This window comes from Oncorhynchus mykiss, chromosome 4 (genome assembly GCF_057628025.1).
Source record: "Oncorhynchus mykiss isolate SJ-2025 chromosome 4, ASM5762802v1, whole genome shotgun sequence".
NCBI lineage: Eukaryota > Metazoa > Chordata > Actinopteri > Salmoniformes > Salmonidae > Oncorhynchus > Oncorhynchus mykiss.
In genome coordinates this window covers 43785742-43808403 of record NC_143025.1, presented here as the reverse complement: position 1 = coordinate 43808403, position 22662 = coordinate 43785742, and the positions used below count along the sequence as shown (strand labels likewise).

The following is a 22662-nucleotide window of genomic DNA, read 5'->3' as shown; positions in this document are numbered from 1 at the left end:
GCTGTCTCTGCCTTGCCGGTTCCCCTCTCTGCCTCTAACCCTATTACAGGGGCTGAGTCACTGGCTTACTGGTGCTCTTTCATGCCGTCCCTAGGAGGGGTGCGTCACTTGAGTGGGTTGAGTCACTGACTTGATCTTCCTGTCTGGGTTGGCGCCCCCCCTTGGGTTGTGCCGTGGCAGAGATCTTTGTGGGCTATACTCGGCCTTGTCTCAGGATGGTAAGTTGGTGGTTGAAGATATCCCTCTAGTGGTGTGGGGGCTGTGCTTTGGCAAAGTGGGTGGGGTTATATCCTTTCTGTTTGGCCCTGTCCGTGTCATCGGATGGGGCCACAGGGTCTCCTGACGCCTCCTGTCTCAGCTTTCAGTATTTATGCTGCAGTAGTTTGTGTCGGGGGCTAGGGTTAGTTTGTTATATCTGGAGTACTTCTCCTGTCTTATCCGGTGTCCTGTGTGAATTTAAGTATGCTCTCTCTAATTCTCTCTTTCTCTCTTTCTTTCTCTCTCTCGGAGGACCTGAGCCCTAGGACCATGCCTCAGGACTACCTGGCATGATGACTCCTTGCTGTCCCCAATCCACCTGTCCATGCTGCTGCTCCAGTTTCAACTGTTCTGCCTGCGGCTATGGAACCCTGACCTGTTCACCGGACGTGCTACCTGTCCCAGACCTGCTGTTTTCAACTCTCTAGAGACAGCAGGAGCGGTAGAGATACTCTTAATGATCGGCTATGAAAAGCCAACTGACATTTACTCCTGAGGTGCTGACTTGCTGCACCCTCGACAACTACTGTGATTATTATTATTTGACCATGCTGGTCATTTATGAACATTTGAACGTCTTGGCCATGTTGTGTTATAATCTACACCCGGCATAGCCAGAAGAGGACTGGCCATCCCCTCATAGCCTGGTTCCTCTCTAGGTTTCTTCCTAGCCACCGTGCTTCTACACCTGCATTGCTTGCTGTTTGGGGTTTTAGGCTGGGTTTCTGTACAGCACTTTGAGATATCAGCTGATGTAAGAAGGGCTATATACAGTGCCTTGCGAAAGTATTCGGCCCCCTTGAACTTTGCGACCTTTTGCCACATTTCAGGCTTCAAACATAAAGATATAAAACTGTATTTTTTTGTGAAGAATCAACAAGTGGGACACAATCATGAAGTGGAACGACATTTATTGGATATTTCAAACTTTTTTAACAAATCAAAAACTGAAAAATTGGGCGTGCAAAATTATTCAGCCCCTTTACTTTCAGTGCAGCAAACTCTCTCCAGAAGTTCAGTGAGGATCTCTGAATGATCCAATGTTGACCTAAATGACTAATGATGATAAATACAATCCACCTGTGTGTAATCAAGTCTCCGTATAAATGCACCTGCACTGTGATAGTCTCAGAGGTCCGTCAAAAGCGCAGAGAGCATCATGAAGAACAAGGAACACACCAGGCAGGTCCGAGATACTGTTGTGAAGAAGTTTAAAGCCGGATTTGGATACAAAAATATTTCCCAAGCTTTAAACATCCCAAGGAGCACTGTGCAAGCGATAATATTGAAATGGAAGGAGTATCAGACCACTGCAAATCTACCAAGACCAGGCCGTCCCTCTAAACTTTCAGCTCATACAAGGAGAAGACTGATCAGAGATGCAGCCAAGAGGCCCATGATCACTCTGGATGAACTGCAGAGATCTACAGCTGAGGTGGGAGACTCTGTCCATAGGACAACAATGAGTCGTATATTGCACAAATCTGGCCTTTACGGAAGAGTGGCAAGAAGAAAGCCATTTCTTATAGATATCCATAAAAAGTGTTGTTTAAAGTTTGCCACAAGCCACCTGGGAGACACACCCAAACATGTGGAATAAGGTGCTCTGGTCAGATGAAACCAAAATTGAACTTTTTGGCAACAATGCAAAACGTCATGTTTGGCGTAAAAGCAACACAGCTGAACACACCATCCCCACTGTCAAACATGGTGGTGGCAGCATCATGGTTTGGGCCTGCTTTTCTTCAGCAGGGACAGGGAAGATGGTTAAAATTGATGGGAAGATGGATGGAGCCAAATACAGGACCATTCTGGAAGAAAACCTGATGGAGTCTGCAAAAGACCTGAGACTGGGACGGAGATTTGTCTTCCAACAAGACAATGATTCAAAACATAAAGCAAAATCTACAATGGAATGGTTCAAAAATAAACATATCCAGGTGTTAGAATGGCCAAGTCAAAGTCCAGACCTGAATCCAATCGAGAATCTGTGGAAAGAACTGAAAACTGCTGTTCACAAATGCTCTCCATCCAACCTCACTGAGCTCGAGCTGTTTTGCAAGGAGGAATGGGAAAAAATGTCAGTCTCTCGATGTGCAAAACTGATAGAGACATACCCCAAGCGACTTACAGCTGTAATCGCAGCAAAAGGTGGCGCTACAAAGTATTAACTTAAGGGGGCTGAATAATTTTGCACGCCCAATTTTTCAGTTTTTGATTTGTTAAAAAAGTTTGAAATATCCAATAAATGTCGTTCCACTTCATGATTGTGTCCCACTTGTTGTTGATTCTTCACAAAAAAATACAGTTTTATATCTTTACATTAGAAGCCTGAAATGTGGCAAAAGGTCGCAAAGTTCAAGCGGGCCGAATACTTTCGCAAGGCACTGTAAATACATTTTATTTTATTTGACAGCAGAGTGTAATCCAAGGCTCACTCATCTATTCATGAATTTAAGTGTTTAAAGGATTTACCAAAGGACTTAACAATGATGTTTTCCCAATACATGCACTCTCATTTTGTTAATTTCCTGGAGCTTACTTTCTTTGAAATAGTGTCTGACTCATATTCCCCAGCACGGTTTTGGTTTGTTTCATGTAGGATTGTATAATTCAACATAGCTGTAAACTCTTTCATCCCCAGAGGGAAAGAGAATAGACTAATTAGAATCACTGATAAACCACAGAAAGGGGAGTTGGGAGACAAAGGGAGAGAGTAAAAAAACACTAACCCTTAGAATGCCTTGTCTTGGTAAATGTTAACACAATGCAATCTAGAGGCAAGAAAGATAAAAATAATAGCATGTCATGGTGTGGAGGCAAAAACAAAGGCTATGACATTTTTTTTCTTGAAGGATTTGAAAGTTGGACTGGGATGAACGTAAAATTGGCATAAAAAATATAAATGAAACAAAAACATGAGTTTTGTTTTTCATCAAACAAATATATTGTGTTACACATTTGTATCAGAACATGGATAGAATGTCCATTTTAAGAAATGTTACAATAGGAAGAGATTGCACATTTTTCCTGAATTGGTCATTGGTGCTTCATCAATGTCTGTCACAAATGATGCATGACCAAGAGAACAACATGACCCCATTGTGCCAAATGTCATACATTTTTCTAGGATCTGCTCATTAAATTTCTCCTCCTTTTCTTATGTTTGTTCGTGAGGCGGTTGAAGCATGTGATGTTTCCTCCTATTTATAATGAATGAGTCAAAGCCACATCTCTCACTCATGCTGAATCAGGCTTTACTGTCACCAAAAGGACATGAACTGAAAAAGTACTACAGTATACAGCACTCGAATAAACACTAAGAATACTTTACAAAACTCATTAATCAGTTCATGATTTCTCCCCATTTTCAGGGTAAATTGTGTATACATGTTGGCCTATCATGTTAATGTGCACATAAATGGCGTAATTTTATTAAAACCATGCTAGGGTTACATTAGTCTTTAAAAAGCATATCTTTACATAAGCAAAACATCACTGGTAGTAATTTGCTATGGGGCAGATTACATGGATTGTGAAAGGATATTTTTAATCTGTGAATTATTGAGAACAGTTAATTTGAGACATGCTTCTAAAAGTAATAAGAGTACCGAAAGGTCATTAAGGATAAGCCTTTGGGCCTCGCAATGTCTAACTGTAGAGAACATGCTACCAACAAACATCCTCAAGACATTTCAGATTGACGTGACTATCAATCACAATTTACTGCATAGGCAAACTAATGTCAGCACTGTCAATATGCCTGTGGTTATGGATAGACTCAGCACATTTTAAAAGGAAAGCGTGTTGATTTACTAGTAACTCATAATGTGGTTTCTGCAATGCACAAAGACAGCTGACATCAAGGAGTTCTATAAATTCATAGCCTCTCTTTTTTTTACAAGTTATTATTATTTGTTCGGGTGGGGTGATGAGAAGATAATCTGAAAGCTGTCAGAATGAATCAGGTTAGTCACCAGTGAGTTTTCCATTCGGAGTTGGGATTCTGTCGTGATGACACATACTGTACAGTAGGAGCATATCTCACCCTGATCACACTAGGCATTTTTTTTTATACTGAACAAAAATATAAACACAACATGTAAAGTGTTGGTCCCATGTTTCATGAGCTGAAATAAAATACATTTTCCACGTGCATAAAAATATTATTTCTCTCAAATTGTGTGCACACTTTTGTTTACATCCTTATTTGTGAGCATTTGTCCTTTGCGAATATAATCCATACACCAGACAAGGTGTGGCATATAAAGAAGCTGAAAAACAGCATGATCCTTACACAAGTGCTCCTTGTGCTGGGGACAATAAAAGGCCACTCTTAAATTTTGTCTCACAACACAATGACATAATTGCCATGCTGACTGCAGGAATGTCCACCAGAACAGTTGCCAGAGAATTTAATGTTAATTTCTCTACCATATGTAGCCTCCAACACCATTTTAGAGAATTTGGCAGTACATCCAACTGGCCTCACAACAGCAGACCACATGTAACCAAGCCAGCCCAGGACCTCCACATTTGGCTTCTTCACCTGCAGGATTGTCTGAGACTAGCCACCCGGACAGCTGATGAAACTGTGGGTTTCTTAGGGAAGTTCATCTGTGTGCTCATTGTCCTAACCAGGGTCTTGACCTGACTGCAGTTCGGCGTCGTAACCAACTTCAGTGGGAAAATGCTCAACTTCGATGGCCACTGGGATGCTGGAGAAGTGTTCTCTTCACAGATGAATCCCGGTTTGAACTGTACCAGGCAGATGGCAGACAGCAGGTATGGCGTCGTGTGGGCGAGCGGTTTGCTGATGTCAGTGTTGTGAACAGAGTGCCCCACGGCGGTGTTATGGTATGGACAGGCATAAGCTATGGACAACGACCACAATTGTATTTTATCAATGGCAATTTGAATGCACAGAGATACCGTGATAAGATCCTGAAGCCCATTGTCTTGCCATTCATCCGCCGCCACCACCTCATGTTTCAGCATGATAATGCATGGCCCCATGTCGCAAGGATCTGTACACAATTGCTGGAAGCTGAAAATGTCCCAGTTCTTACATGGCCTGCATGTCACCCATTTAACATTTTTGGGATACTCTGGATCGAGGTGTACGAAAGTGTGTTCCAGTTCCCACCATTATCCAGCAACTTCACACAGCCAGTGGGGAGTGGGACAAAATTCCACAGGCCACAATCAATAGCCTGATCAACTCTATGCGAAGGAGATGTGTCGCAATGCATGAGGCAAATGGTGGTCACACCAGATACTGACTGGTTTTCTGATCCACGCCCCTACCTTTAAAAAAATATATATATTTGTGACCAACCGATGTCTATCTGTATTCCCAGTCATGTGTAATCCATAGATTAAGGCCTAAAGATTTTATTTAAATTGACTGAAATCCTTATATGAACTAAAATCTTTGAAATTGTTGCATTTAAAGCAGACACAGTTGTGTTGAAATTCACACTTCAATCCATGCTCTCTAAACTCCAGTTTCTTTGCAGCAATTCAACCATTATTATTCATTTAACTAGGCAAGTCAGTTAAGATCATTCTTATTTTCAATGATGGCCTAGGAACAGTGGGTTAACTGCCTTGTTCAGGGGCAGAACAACAGATTTTGCTCGGGGATTTGACCTTTCGGTTGCTAGTCCAACGCTCTGACCACTAGGCTACGCTGCCGCCCCAAGGTCTCCTCATGAAAGTCTCCTCTGAACAGTTGATGTTGAGATGTGATTGTTACTTGAACTCTGTAAAGCATATATTTGGACTGCAATCTGAGGTGCAGTTAATTTTAATTAACTCATCCTCTGCAGCAGAGGTAACTCTATGTCTTCCTTTCCTGCGCTGTCCTCATGAGAGCCAATTTCATCATAGCGCTTGATGGTTTTAGCGACTGCACTTGAAGAAACTTTTAAAGTTCTTGAAATGTTCCCGGATTGACTGACATTCATGTTTTAAAGTAATGATGGACTGTCGTTTCTCTTTGCTTATTTGAGCTGTTATTTCCATATTATGGGCTATCTTCTGTATACCACCCCTACCTTGTCACAACACAACTGATTGGCACAAACACATTAAGAAGGAAAGAAATTCCACAAATTAACTTAACAAGGCACACCTGTTAATTGAAATGCATTCCAGGTGACTACCTCATGGAGCTGGTTGAGAGAATGACAAGAGTGTGCAAAGCTGTCAACAAGGCAAAGGGTGGCTACTTTGAAGTATCTCAAATATAAATATATTTTCATTTGTTTAACACTTTTTTTGGTTACTACATTATTCCTTATGTGTTATTTTATAGTTTTAATGTCTTCACTATTATTCTACATTGTAGAAAATAGTAAAAATAAAGAAAAACCCTGGAATCAGTAGGTGTGTCCAAACGTTTGACTGGTACGGTAGTTAATATACTGGAAAGTTTGATGTATTTGTCACGCCCTGACCTTAGTTATCTTTGTTTTCTTTATTATTTTGGTTTGGTCAGGGTGTGACGAGGGTGGTTTGTTTAGTATTTGTATTGTCTAGGGTTTTTTGTGTTTCTAGGGGTTTTGGTAGTCTAGGTGTTTATATGTGTATGGTTGCCTAGATTGGTTCTCAATCAGAGGCAGCTGTTTATCGTTGTCTCTGATTGGGGGCCATATTTAGGTATCCATATTCCTTGGGTAGTTTGTGGGTTCTTGGTCTATGTTTAGTTGCCTGTCTGCACTACGCATATTAGCTTCATGGTTCGTTTTTATAGTTTGTTCAGTGTTCTTTCGTTAATTAAAGAAGAATGTACGCTTACCACGCTGTGCCTTGGTCTCCTCATTATGTCGACCGTGACAGTATTAGTAGCCAACTAACGTTAGGTAGCTAGCTAACATACCGGTACATATAAGCAACTGCTGTAATAATATGCTATGCCGCATAGCAAATCATTATTTTCTTCAAATCTGAAAATGTTGTAAAGCCACAGCCATTTTCTGAAGATGGTAACTTTTTGCATACTAACTATATCCATACTATGACCAAGATGCATATTACATACTCAATTTACGTCACAAATAGTACAGCTAGTGTGGTTGGTATCAGTATTCGAGCACAGCTCAGGAGTTTAAAAAACATGTAATGGACCTTGTGGGATAGGTAATTCTCAAATTGGAGCTATAGCCTATGGGCATTACCTGCAGTGATCGTTAAGAAGAAGGACAGCAGTATAAGGTTTTACTGTGACCATCGTGGATTGAACAGTGTCACATGCAAGGATGCATCCAAGTTGTAATGGATTCAAGTGACCAGGTCAGGACTGCAGTCACCACCGTGTTTGGCTTATTCGAGTGGACCAGGATACCTTTTGGATTGTCAAATGCTCCAGTGACCTTCCAAATGTTAATGAAGTCGGCCCTGGATGATCACCTGCTTGAGATGTTGTTCAAGGATATCTTGGTTTTCTCCAGTGACTTTGAGACACTTGGAAAGGCTTGTTACAGTGTTCTTGAAGCTTGGAGAGTGTGGTCTGAAACTTAAACCAAGCAAATGCCATCTTGTGAAGCAAGATGTGCAGTTCCTGGGACACGTCATCTCAGCCAAGGGTGTCTGTGTCAGTGAAGGAAAAAACACAATGGTAAGAGACTGGCCTACTCCTAAATGCCCTATTGATATCCACCTGGCTTTGGGGTTCATTAGCTATTACTGAAAATGTGTCCCCAACTTTTCTTGGATTGCAGCTCTCCTGTATGTGCTGGAGGGTAAACCAAAGAAGAACAAAGAGGCACTCCCCTTCCAATGGGATGTATTCACGCTCGTCAGCAGGTGTTCGACAAACTCTAAGAAACTTACCACAGCGCCTATCTTGGCATACCTGAACTTCATAGAGCCATTTATCTTGACCAGAGATGCAAGCTTCAATGGCCTGGGTGCTGTGTTAAGCCAACATCAAAATGGAGTAGAGAAAGTACTGACATATGCCAGTCGGGGACTCCACAGATCAGAACGGAACGTCAAGCACTACAGTGCATTCAAACCTCTTGCCCTTAAATGGGATGTGACTGATACGTTCAGGGAGTACCAGTTGCACTCAAAGTTTGTGGCTTACACAGATCACAATCATTTCAAGTATAGACAGTGCTAACCTGAGTACCGTTGAAGAGAGATGGGCTGCTCAGCTGGCTGAGTTTGATTTTGATACAAGCCAGGAAGAATAAATCAAAATGCAGACACCCTCAAGGTTACAGAACCCAGTCTACCCTGAGGCCATGGATCCTGGAGGAGATTTCCTAACAATTCAACCGAACAAGGTTTTAAATGTTCTAAATGTTTATCTGACCGTGTGGGTTGATTAATAGAGACCATACCATTGCACTCTTACACATATACAGGAACATCTCTTACTGTCTCCAGACTAATTGTCTCTCTTTAGTAGTATGAAAACCATGGTGGAATGCAGTTTATGCAGTGAGGCAGCCAGCTGCATTAAAATTATGCAATCGTAATGGCTAACATGTCTTTGTTTGTTCATGTGAACGAGCCTGTGAACGCTACCCTGTAATCATTATATTTTGAGAGGAATAATTACGTTTATGAATCATACTGGATAGTTAGGCTGCTGTTTCTGCTCTGTGTGTTCAAATGAATTACTATAATGGAGAGCTGAGAGCTCTAATGCTGAAGTGGAGGATAGAGTTCTCAAAAAGGTCTAGATCATCTCTTATGTGAACTCTAGCTTACCTATGGTGTCACACTTTGTTACAGATAGAAATGGAACACATAAGCTAGGTTTCCATCAATTTGTTGAAAGATTTTCAAGCGAATATTCCAATATTTAGACAAAAAAAAGCGTAATAAATTAGTGCACATAAAAAGTTGTATGCACACTGTAAAGGCATTACCGTGAATTTGACAGTAGCTTACAGGCAGCTAAGTGACAAGCAAAGGCTGTGTTCATATTACAGTACACCTACTGTAATATTAACAGTTTCAAAGCAAGTACTGTGTAATGACAGACAGTACAATACAATAAAATTGACTGTACAAAAGTAAATAATACCGTAATCCGAATGGATGAATGATGTTCATTGAAGGGAGAGGTTTGTATTTCATTATATTTTACTGTAATTACAAGGGATTGGTGCAAGCAGGTTTGCTGGTAGGTAAAGTGTTTGAATATTTGGTATTTTATAGCACCAAAGGCCTTTACAAAGGCTTCCAAGCTGGCAGTGACTAAAAGGCATAACAAACCAAAAGGACATGGCAAAATGCTCCACCATTTAAGGTTTAAGACTTACTGCCATTCCAATCTGTCCGCTATACATTTAAATTGATGGGGTACAATAGCAACAACACCGACACGTGCGCAACTATTGGGCAAAACAGACAAGGTTGGCTTAGATAGTTTACTTGTTGTTAACAATGTTTCATCTTGAAATGTTCATTGAAAACATACAGTAAGTGAGCACTTGCTATCTCTTAAATACACTGTTACAGTTGGTAGTTAGCTAGCTAGCGAATTCTAGCCCTAGTAGGAAGTCCACCGTGTGCAGCTCATAGTGCACCATAAGCTCCAATATAAATAACATGAGCAAGTCTACTTCTGATAAGCTTCCCAGTAAAGCATTAAAAACATTCAAGCAACCTAGAAAAGTGCTACAAATAGCCCATTTTAAGATATGTAGCCTAAAAAACAAGGTTAAGGAATTCAATAACTTGCTTGTAACATGATATTCATATTCTGACTATCTATGAAACTCACTTTCATGATACAGTGGTAGCAATACATGGTTATAACATGTACTGAAAAGAAAGAAATGCCAATGGTGGCGGTGTTGCGGTCTATTTTCAGAACCACATTCCTGTAAAGCTCAGAAAGGATCTCATGTTAAATCTGCCTCACCTAAAGCCCATTCTTGTGGGAAGATACTGTAGACCACCAAGTGCTAACAGTCAGTATCTGGATAATATGTGTGAAATGCTTGATTATGTATGTGATATCAACAGAGGTATATTTTCTGGGTGATTTAAATATTGACTGGCTTTCATCAAGCCGCCCACTCAAGACAAACTCTAACCAGTGCCTGCAACCTGGTTCAGGTTATCAGTCAACCTACCACAGGAGGTTGGTGGCAACTTATTTGGGGCGGATGGGCTTGTGGTAATGGCTGGAGTGAAATAGGTGGAATGGTATCAAATACATCAACCAAGTAGTTTCCATTTGTTTAATGCCATTCCATTTGCTGCGTTCCAGCCATTATTATGAGCCGTCCTCCCCTTAGCATCCTCCACTGTAACCAAGGTAGAAATGTGCTTTAAAACAGTATCCAAATCCATAGGATGTAGTGATCACAATATAGTGGCCATATCTAAGAAAATAAAAGTTCAAAAGGCTGGGCCAAATATAGTGTATAAGTTTTGTAGTGATTCTTATGTTGTTGATGTAAATAATATTTGCTGTTCTGTGATGTGTAATGAGGAGCAACCAGACGCTGCAGTTGACACATTTCTGAAATTGATTATTCCAGTTACTAATAATCATGCACCCATTGTGAAAATGACTGTAAAAACTGTTCAATCCCCTTTGATTCATGAGAAATTGACAAATGTTATGGTTGAGAGGGATGAGGCAAAAGGTATGGCAAAGAATTTTGGCAGCTCAACTGATTGGCAAATGTAATTGAGAAGTCATGTGACTATGAATAACAATATAAATAAGCTATACTATGAAACAAAAATAAATTATATAAAGAATGATAGTCAAAAGCTTTGAAAATTTTGGGCAAAAAGGTAAACTTGGCTGCATCATTTATTGAATCAGATGGCTCGTTCATCACAAAACCCACTGATATTGCCAACTACTTGATTTTTTCAGACTTAGGCATGACATGCCAGTAACAAACGCTGACACTACACATCCAAGTATATCTGATTCCTTAAAGTGAGTGTGACAACCAGGATGAAAAATTACTGCAGATAATAGCTGTCACGCCCTGGCCTTAGTTATCTTTGATTTCTTTATTATTTTGGTTAGGTCAGGGTGTGACATGGGGGATTTATGTGTTTTGTCTGGTCTAGGGTTTTAGGAAAGACATTCCACATTCCACAAGCACAGCACATACACAAATGACTGATTATTGATAAATTGACAATAAAAAGATTGTGGGGGCTGCTTTGTTAGACTTCAGTGCGGCTTTTGACATTATTGATCATACTCTGCTGCTGGAAAAACGTATGTGTTATGGCTTTACTTCCCCTGCTATATTGTGGATAAAGAGTTACCTGTCTAACAGAACACAGAGGGTGTTCTTTAATGGAAGCCTCTCCAACATAATCCAGGTAGAATAAGGAATTGCCCAGGGTAGCTGTTTAGGCACCTTCAATCTTTTCTAACGACATGCCACTGGCTTTGAGTAAAGCCAGTGTGTCTCTGTATATGGATGTCGCAACACTTTATTTGTCAGCTACTACAGTGACTGAAATGACTTCAACACTTAACAAAGAGTTGCAGTTAGTGTCAGAATAGGTGGCAAGGAATATGTTAGTCCTAAATATTTCAAAAATGAAAAGCATTGTATTTGGGACAAATCTTTCACTATATCCAAAATGTTCCCAAAGTAAACGGCCTATTTCTCAGGACCAGATGCTAGAATATGCATATAATTGACAGATTATGATAGAAAACACTCTAAAGTTTCCAAAATTGTCAAAATTATGTCTGTGAGTTACAGAACTGATATTGCAGGCTAAAATCTGAGGAAAATCCAATCAGGAAGTGCCCCTGTTTTTAAAACCTCTCTGTTGTTATGCATCCCTATTGCCCATTTAAAGGGATATCAACCAGATTCCTTTTTCTATGGCCTCCCTAAGGTGTCAACAGCCTTTAGACATAGTTTCAGGCTTTTATTTTGAAGAATGAGCGTGAACGACCACATTGCGTAAGTGGAGAGGTGGGGGTTCTCAAAGTGAGTTGTGCGCAAAAGAGAAAGGCGGCCATTGTTACTCCCGGTCCTAGTGAAAAGCCAACTGTCCCGGTTGATATATTACCGAATAGATATTTGAAAAACACCCTGAGGATTGTTCATAAAAAACGTTTGACATTTTTCTGTAGACATTATGGATATAATTTGGAATTTTGGTCTGCGTTGTTGTGACCGCTCTTTCCGGTGGATTCCTGGGCATAACACACCAAACTAACGGAGGTATTTGGATATAAAAAATATCTTTATGGAACAAAAGGAACATTTGTTGTCTAACTGGAAGCCTCTTGAGTGACAACATCCGAAGATCATCAAAGGTAAACAATAGCTCTCTGATTCAGAGGCGTTGGATGAAATGCAGAAGACACATTTCGGTTGAATGCATTTAGTTGTGCAACTGACTAGGCATGCCCTTTCTTTATTTGTTTATTTACTCGACCCATTATCACGGATAGAGAAGCTTGGAATGAGTAAGCTAGTTGTTTACAGAAATGTTCCACAAGGATGTTGGTCCATACTGACACGATGGCGTCACACAGTTGCTGCAGTTTGGATGGCGTTACATTCATACTGCGAACAGCCCGTTCCATCTCATCCCATAGTTTCTTTATTGGGTTGAGGTCTGGGGACACTAGCAGGTCATTCAAGTAAATTGAAGTTGATGTCATGTTCCAGGCAATGTTTTTCCACTCCTCAATTGTCCAGTGTTGGCGATCACGTGCCCACTGCAGCTGCTTCTTTTTTGTTTTTAGCTGATAGGAGTGGAATCGGGTGTGGATGTCTGCTTTAATAGTTCATCCATGACAAGGATCAACGAGTTGTGTGTTCCGAGATACCCGTTCTGCACACCACTGCTGTTATTTGTCTGTTTTTGGCCCGCCTGTTAGCTTGCACCATTCTTGCCATTCTCCTTCTACCTGTCATCAACAAGCTGTTTTCTCCCACAGTACTGCCGCTGACTGGATGTTTTTGTTTGTCGCAACATTCATGGAAAACCCTAGACACTCTTGTGCGTGGAAAGCCCATGATTCTGAGATATTGGATCCAGCGTGCCTGGCACAGATGATCACACTGTACCACACTCAAAGTTGTTTAGGTCACTCGTTTTGCCCATTCTAACATTCATTCAAACAGTAACTGAATGCCTCTATGCCTGTCTGCTTTATATAACAAGCCACGACCACGTGATTCACAGAATGTAGGGGAGATACATTCTAGTGAACGGGGTGGTGTATCTAATAAACTGTCCGGTCACTGTACCTCATTCCTGTAAGACGAAAAATGAACTCATGGCACGTTACACAAGCCATGCACTTATAAAATGGCTGTTTCTATGGGAGGTTGCAAATGTTTAGAGCTCCACCATTAGGTAAAATATATTCCTTTTGGAATGATAATTGGTGACATATTTACTCCATACACAGACGCACACCAAGCTCTCTCTCCCCCTCCATTTGGCAAATCTGACCATAATTCTATCCTAAGGATTCCTGCTGACAAGCAAAAATTAAAGCAGGAAGCACCAGTGACTCGGTCAATAAAAAAGTGATCAGACGAGCTAAATTACATCTATGCTCACTTCGAGGCAAGTAACACTGAAACATGCATGAGAGCATCAAATGTTCCGGACGACTTTGTGATCACGCTCTCTGCAGCCAATGTGAGATAAGACCTTTATACAGGTCAACATTCACAAGGCTGCTGGGCCAGACAGATTGCCATGACGTGTACTCCGAGCATGCACTGACCAACTGGCAAGTGTCTTTGCTGACATTTTCAACCTCTCCCTGTCTAAGTCTGTAATACTAACTTGTTTCAAACAGACCACCATGTAACCTGACTAAATGACTACCAACCTGTAGCACTCACATCTGTAGCCATGAAGTGCTTTGAAAAGCTGGTCAAGTATTACATCAACACCATTATCCCAGAAACCCGAGACCCACTCCAATTGGCATACTGCCCCAACAGTTTCACAGATGATGCAATCTCTATTGCGCTTGACACTGCCCTTTCACACCTGGACAAAAGGAACATCTATGTGAGAATGCTATTCATTGACGACAGCTCAGCGTTCAACAACATAGTGCCCTCAAAGCTCATCACTAAGCTAAGGACCCTGGGACTAAACACCTCCCTCTGCAACTGGATCCTAGAATTCCTGACTGGCCGCTCCCAGTTGGTAAGGGTAGGTAACAACACATTCACCACGCTGATCCTCAACACAGGGCCCCTCAATGGTGCGTGCTCAGTAACCTCAGTAACCCTACTCCCTGTTCACTCATGACGGCACGGCCAGGCACGATTCCAACACCATCATTAAGTTTGCCGATGACACAACAGTGGTAGGCCTGATCACCAACAACGATGAGACAGCCTATAGGGAGGACCATATGGTTCAAGGACATCAACCGCTCCCTCAACGTGATCAAGACAAAGGAGATTATTGTGGACTACGGGAAAAGGAGGACGGGGCTGTAGTGGAGCAGGTTGAGCGCACCAAGACCAAGTCCAAGCGCACCAAGACAGTCGTGAGGAGGGCACGACAAAAACTATTCCCCCTCAAAATACCACCAGAGGGCATCAGATTTTAACAGATTTTATACAACAGGTGGGTCTAGTCCTGAATGCTGATTGTTTAAAAGTGCATTCCAGCCGGTGTCTATTCCACAAGTTAAATCTATGATGTTAAAATGCCTACTCTGTTCCATCTGACTGTGCAATCCACTGTCTCATCAGCCCAAGCAGGGAAGTAATACACTTTATCTCCACTATAAAAAGCATCAAAATATTATCAAACATTTCTTTTAGACTAACATTTAGATTTCAACAGCGGAGAGTTGTATTAACATTACTGTCTAAATCTCCGAAATGTTCAAAATTATTTCAATATTCAAATTCTATCTCCAACTGTCCCATAGTAATGGACGTGTAGGGTTCAGGAGTAGTACAAGAGAGAGTGAGAGAGGAGGCTGGCAGCGTTTCTTAGCCAGTTGAAATCATGAATCAGCTGGCATTCATTTTTTTCTTTCCAGCTTCAGTTTGAAGTGATTGTTTTACTGTAGCTGTGTTGTTGGCTAGCTCCTCTGAACAACAGTGTCCTGATGAGTGAACACATTTTCCATGCCAGGGGAAATCGTGCCTCAATTAGCTCATTGTTATGGATATATCCATATAAATGTCACTAGAAAACAAATTCAGCTACTGTTGTTATTCTGTCTGCAATATTTGACATGACTGTCAGTTAGCCATAATTGACTAGGTAGCATGCAAGGGATAAGAATGTTTTCAGTCAGTATGGCAATAGAACATTTAGAACCAACGACTGGGCCACGTCCATAGATACAGAACAAAAAGACTGAACGACTGGGTCATGTCTCTGGCAACCGAACCAATAGAACAAACGACTAGCCACCCTATATTTGTTTCGGGACTATATCTTGTGGAAGGATGAAATAGTAAGAATAAATTCATCAAAATAGTATTTTTAATGAAAATATGTCAATCATTATTTGAATATGTTGGTAACCCGCTGTGTAAAAGTGATAATGCCCTCGAAGCCTGTGTTTGGAGGATATCTTGGCACCCGTACCATTATATCCTCCAAACACCGGCTTCTTGGGTCATTATCACTTAATTAACCAGTTCTTAAGATTTTAAAATGATGGATCTGTTCTGGAACCTAGAGATCACTTTTATTCCCAGTTCTGTTTATGTTCCTCAAAACAGGGTTTTGGGTTATTTTGCCTGAACCAGTTCTATCCCCTGGTTTTAACGCTGTTGATGGTTTTGGCACAAAATGTCTGCGATAAACAGCGAATGTGCCCATTCTGGTCTTGGCATGTGTTTTCTAGCTAACAGCTCGCAGATAGAGGGCAAGAGGGTAGGCGACATGGTAACAATTTGAGTAAGATTATATTTTATCTATAGTCTAATAAACTGCATGCTTTGACAAGTTGTAGTGGGAGAACCACAAAACAGCATCGCAACATTATGGTTATTCTGTCAACAAATGCGTTAAAAAGTATTTCCACTGCATTTGTCACATGATCATTTCAACAGTGAAGAGGCGACTCCGGGATGCTGGCCTTCTTGGCAGAGATCCTCTGTCCAGTGTGTCTGTTCTTTTGACCATCTTAATCTTTTTTTTTATTGGCCAGTCTGAGATATGGCTTTTTCTTTCCAACTCTACATAGAAGGCCTGCATCCCGGAGTTGCCTCTTCACTGTTGACGTTGAGGACTCTGTTTCTCAAACTAGACACTAATGTACTTGTCCACTTGCTCAGTTGTGTGGGGTCAACAGAGATGGGGTAGTCATTCCAAAATCATGTTAAACACCATTATTGCATAGAAAGTTAGTCCATGCAATTTATTACATGACTTGTTTTAAGCACATTTATATTCCCAAAGTTATTTAGGCTTGCCATAACAAAGGGGTTGAATACATATTGACATTTCACCTTTTCATTTTTTATTAATTTGTACAAGTTTCTAAAAACATAATTCCACTTTGACATTATGGGGTATTGTGGGTAGATCAGTGACACAACATCTAAATGGAATCCATTTGAAATTAAGGCTGTAACACAAAATATGTAAAACGTTAAGGGGTGTGAATACTTTCTGAAGGTACTGAGTGTAAAAAATATTAGGACCACCTGCTCTTTCCATGACATAGACTGACCAGGTGAATCCAAGTGAAAGTTATGATCCCTTATTGATGTCACCCGCTAAATCCACTTCAATCAGTGTAGATGACGGGTAGGAAACAGGTTAAATTATCATTTTTAAGCCTCGAGACAATTGAGACATGGATTGTTTATGTGTGCCATTCAGGGGGTGAATGGGCAAGACAAAATATGTGTGCCTTTGAACAGGGTATGGTAGTAGGTGCCAGGCACACCTGTTTGGGTGTGTTAAGAACTGCAACGCTGCTGGGGTTTTCAAACTCAACAGTTTTCTGTGTGTATCAAGAATGATCCACTACCCAAAGGACATCAAGCACTAGAGTCATCATGGGCCAGCATCCCTGTGGAACGTTTTCAACACCTTGTAGAGCCCATGGCCTGAAAAATTGACACAGTACTGAGGGAAAAAAGGGGTGTACGTAACTCAATATTAGAAAGTTGTTCCTAATGTTTTGTACACTCAGTGTAAGTAGCCATGCTACCTTATATTATCCATTAGCTAATTCATATCAACGCTATGGTTTATGCCATATCGATTTATTTTTAACCATGTTTAAAAATTGCAAGGTGTTATATTACTAACCCAAACCCACTGGCTCTAAACACAGTACCTTTGAGATACTAATACATTGCAACTGTTAGATGACACACTTACTTCCTAAATATAATATATCCACAACAGACAATATAAGGATGAATACAGGCTCTGTTATTCTCTCTTTTGCTTTAAAAGTCATGAGAATCTTTGTTGCTAATAATTTTCAAATAAATATGTATTGTACCCTGGAGCGAGATTGCTGGAGAATATTCAGTGAATACAACGGACTGCCTAATGACTAAAACTTTCCTGTTCTTTTGCGAAACTATTCTATTGTCATTAAGGCTTACACAAACTTTGACACGATATGCTCCTAGCCGAAGCAATTTGACTGAGTAATGTTTTCCTTGCCTATGTTGCTGCAGTTTGGTTCATACCGTATTATCACATCATAGACTTTATATCGTATCTATTGTTGATACCTTTTCTCTCCAAGTACATGGACAGTAAAGCAATGCACAATATAAATGTATGTATTTACAGTGCAGTGATTGGTTTAGAATACTGTTGCTGCTCCACTATCATGACAGCCTCAGTCCGGGTTCCATTAATATAACATTCAACATTATCTGATAAACCTTGAGGAATTTACGTTATTAGTCTAGTGCCATCCTCCCTATCTCTTTCTCTTTCTCCCTCTCCCTTCGGAAAGTATTCAGAACCCTTCACTTTGTCCACATTTTGTTACGTTACAGCCTTATTCTAAAATGTATTAAATAGTTTTCTCCCCCTCATCAATCTAACAAAATACCTCATAATAACAAAGCAAAACAAGTTTTTCATAATAGTTTGCAAAAAATGAAATATTACTTTTACATAAGTATTCAGACAGTTTACTCAGTACTTTGTTGAAGAAACTTTGGCAGCGATTACAGCTTCTTGGGTATGACGCGGCAGGGTAGCCTAGTGGTCAGAGTGTTGGACTAGTAACCGAAAGATTCAAATCCCCGAGCTGACAAGGTAAAAATCTGTCGTTCTGCCCCTGAACAAGGCAGTTAACCCACTGTTCCTAGGCTGTCATTGAAAATAAGAATTTGTTCATAACTGACTTGCCTAGGTAAAAAAATAAAAAATAAATTGGCACATCTGTATTTGGGGAGATTCTTCTCTGCAGATCCTCTCAAGCTCTGTCAGGTTGGATGGGGAGCGTCGCTGTACAGCTATTTTTTCAGGTCTCTCCAGAAATGTTAGATTGGGTTCAAGTCCAGGATCTGGCTGGGCCACTCAAGGACATTCAGAGATGTGTCCCGAAGCCACTCCTGCATCGTCTTGGATGAAAACTTAGGGTCGTAATCCTGTTGGAAGGTGAACCTTTGCCCCCAGATCCTGAGCGCCCTGGAGCAGGTTTCCATCAAGGATCTCTCTGTGCTTTGTTTTGTTCATATTTCCCTCGATTCTGACTAGTCTCCGATTCCCTGCCTCTGAAAAACATCCCCAAAGCATGATGCTGTCATGCTTCACTTTCAAATCAAATCATACTTTATTTGCCACATGTGCCGAATACAAGAAGTGTAGACTTTACCGTGAAATGCTTACTTACAAGCCCTTAACCAACAGTGGAGTTCAAGAAGAAAATATTTACCAAGTAGGCTACAATAAAAATTAAAATGAACACAATAAGAATAACAATAAAGAGGCTATATACAGGGGGCACTGGTACAGGGATGGAGTCATTGTGCAGGGATACAGGCTATTTGGAGTAATCAGTACATGTCGGTGGGGGCGAAGTGACTATGCATAGGTAACAAACAAACAGTAGCAGCAGTGCACAAGGGGGTTGTCAATGTAAATTGTCCAGTGGTGATTTTTATGAATTGTTCAGCAGTCTAATGGCTTGGGGGTAGAAGCTGTTGAGGAGCCTTTTGGTCCTCCTTTCTCTTCTACCGCTTACTGTGCGGTAGAAGAGAAAAACAGTGGATGATTGGAGTCTCTGAAAATGTTCTGACCTATTATATAGGTCCTGGATGGCAGGAAGCTTGGTCGAAGTGATGTACTGGACCGTTTGCACTACCCTCTTGTAGCGCTTTATGGTCAGATGCCGAGTAGTTGCCATACCAGGTGGTGATGCAACCAGTCAGGATGCTCTCGATGGTGCAGCTGTAGAACCTTTTGAGGATCTGGGGACCTATGCCAAATATTTTCAGTCTCCTGAGGGGGAAAAGGTTTTGTCGTGCCCTCTTCACAACTTTCTTGGTATGTTTGGACCATGATAGTTCGTTGGTGATGTGGACTCCAAGGAACTTGAAACTCTCGACCCGCTCCATTACAGCCCCCAGTTAATGGGGGACTGTTCGGCCCGCCTTTTCCTGTATTCCACGATCAGCTCCTTTGTCTTGCTCACATTGAGAGAAAGGTTGTTGTCCTGGCACCACACCAGTTCTCTGACCTCCTCCCTATTGGCTGTCTCATCATTGTAGGTGATCAGGCCTACAACTGTTGTGTCATCAGCAAACTTAACAATGGTGTTGGAGTCGTGTTTGGCCACGCAGTAGTGGGTGAACAGGGAATACAGGAGGGGACTAAGTACACACCCCTGAGGGGCCCCAGTGTTAAGGATCAGCGTGGCAGACGTGTTGTTGCCTACTCTTACCACCTGGGGGCGGCCCGTCAGGAAGTCCAGCATCCAGTTGCAGAGGAAATTGTTTAGTCCCAGAGTCCTTAGCTTAATGATGAGCTTTGTGGGCACTATGGTGTTGAACGCTGAGCTGTAGTTGATGAAAAGCATTCTCACATAGGTGTTCAGTGTGATTGAGATTGCGTCCTCTGTGGATCTGTTGGGGCAGTATGCAAATTGGAGTGGGTCTAGGGTGTTCAGGAGGATGCTGTTGATGTGATTCATGACCAGCCTTTCAAAGCACTTCATGGCTACAGACGTGAGCAGTAATCATTTAGGCAGGTTACCTTATCAGTGATGACACTTGACTGTTGGTCAGCGTATGCTTTGAGTACACGTCCTGGTAATCCGTCTGGCCCAGTGGCTTTGTGAATGTTGACCTGTTTTGTTCACATAGTGTTATGCACGTGAGTGAGGACCCAAAAGCGGTTTAACAAAAACAGAGTCCTTTAATGTCAAAACACAGGTAAGACATAGATCCTCTTCAAATGTATATGATGGCAAAATAAACAACCCGCAGAGAGGGCGACAAATGAAACATAAAGTCCTTCTGAATATCACAGTAGAGTTCCCCTTCTAGCAGCAGAGGAGAATAGCTGGGTTAGAGTCCCCTTCTAGCAGCAGAGGAGAATAGCTGGGTTGTAGAGGACAGAGGTACCTGATCACACGTAGCCTCAGATGAACAGGCAGATTCCGACAGGACAGGACAAGGTTGAAGCAAACAAGACGATAGTTTGGTTCTGGCATGAGAAACTCAAACGAGAATCTGACAAAGACAGAAGCAGGAACAGAGAGAGAAATAGAGACCTAATCAGAGGGAAAAAAGGGAACAGGTGGGAAAAGGGTGAACGAGGTAGTTAGAGAAGATGAGGAGCAGCTGGGGGAAGGAGGGGAAGAGAAGGTAACCTAATACGACCAGCAGAGGGAGACAGAGTGAAGAGAAAGAACAGGAACAAGACATAATATGACAATACATGACAGTACCCCCCCACTCACCGAGCGCCTCCTGGCGCACTCGAGGAGGAAACCTGGCGGCAACGGAGGAAATCATCGATCAGCGAACGGTCCAGCACGTCCCGTGAGGGAACCCAACTCCTTTCCTCAGGACCGTACCCCTCCCAATCCACTAGGTACTGATGACCACGGCCCCGAGGACGCATGTCCAAAATCTTACGGACCCTGTAGATAGGTGCGCCCTCGACAAGGATGGGGGGGGGGTGGAAGACGAGCGGGGGTGCGAAGAACGGGCTTAACACAGGAGACATGGAAGACCGGGTGGACGCGACGAAGATATCGCGGAAGAAGAAGTCGCACTGCGACAGGGTTAATGATCTGAGAAATACGGAACGGACCAATGAACCGCGGGGTCAACTTGCGAGAAGCTGTCTTAAGGGGAAGGTTCTGAGTGGAGAGCCAAACTCTCTGACCGCGACAATATCTAGGACTCTTAGTTCTACGCTTATTAGCGGCTCTCACAGTCTGCGCTCTATAACGGCAAAATGCCGACCTGACCCTCTTCCAGGTGCGCTCGCAACGTTGGACAAAAGCCTGAGCGGAGGGGACGCTGGACTCGGCGAACTGAGACGAGAACAGCGGAGGCTGGTACCCGAGGCTACTCTGAAAAGGAGATAGCCCGGTCGCAGACGAAGGAAGCGAGTTGTGGGCGTATTCTGCCCAGGGGAGCTGTTCTGACCAAGACGCAGGGTTACGAAAAGAAAGACTGCGTAAGATGCGACCAATAGTCTGATTGGCCCGTTCTGTTTGACCGTTAGACTGGGGGTGAAAGCCGGAAGAGAGACTGACGGAAGCCCCAATCAAACGGCAAAACTCCCTCCAAAATTGAGACGTGAATTGCGGACCCCTGTCCGAAACGACGTCTGACGGAAGGCCATGAATTCTGAAAACATTCTCGATGATGATTTGTGCCGTTTCTTTAGCAGAAGGGAGCTTAGCGAGGGGAATAAAATGAGCCGCCTTAGAGAACCTATCGACAACCGTAAGAATAACAGTCTTCCCCGCTGACGAAGGCAGTCCGGTGATAAAATCTAAGGCGATGTGAGACCACGGTCGAGAGGGAATGGGAAGCGGTCTGAGACGGCCGGCAGGAGGGGAGTTACCAGACTTAGTCTACGCGCAGACCGAACAAGCAGCCACGAAACGACGCGTGTCATGCTCCTGGGTGGGCCACCAAAAACGCTGGCGAATGGAAGCAAGCGTACCCCGAACGCCGGGGTGGCCGGCTAACTTGGCAGAGTGAGCCCACTGAAGAACGGCCAGACGAGTAGGAACGGGAACGAAAAGAAGGTTCCTAGGACAAGCGCGCGGCGACGGAGTGTGAGTGAGTGCTTGCTTTACCTGCCTCTCAATTCCCCAGACAGTCAACCCGACAACACGCCCCTCAGGGAGAATCCCCTCGGGGTCAGTGGAGGCTACTGAAGAACTGAAGAGACGAGATAAAGCATCAGGCTTGGTGTTCTTAGAGCCCGGACGATAAGAAATCACAAACTCGAAACGAGCGAAAAACAGCGCCCAACGAGCCT

At 42.3% G+C, this 22662-nt stretch overlaps 1 protein-coding gene and 2 long non-coding RNA genes across 3 annotated transcripts in view; 1 reads left to right on the top strand and 2 right to left on the bottom strand.

The window, feature by feature from the left end:
- Window positions 1–22662, top strand: part of LOC149984022 (uncharacterized) — a 217700-nt gene that overhangs the window by 86269 nt on the left and 108769 nt on the right. The window lies entirely within an intron of this gene.
- The window catches only part of LOC149984023 (uncharacterized), a 129037-nt gene that overhangs the window by 61956 nt on the left and 44419 nt on the right, over window positions 1–22662 (bottom strand). The gene's annotated exons all lie outside the window — the stretch shown is intronic.
- LOC149984024 (uncharacterized) lies at window positions 19623–21436 on the bottom strand. The gene is made up of 3 exons (XM_090232078.1): window positions 21119–21436; window positions 20410–20502; window positions 19623–20279 (listed from the first exon to the last, which is right to left on the bottom strand). The coding sequence occupies exons 1-3, from the start codon at window positions 21385–21387 to the stop codon at window positions 19772–19774; spliced, it is 870 nt and encodes a 289-aa protein (XP_090088204.1). The 5' UTR covers window positions 21388–21436; the 3' UTR covers window positions 19623–19771.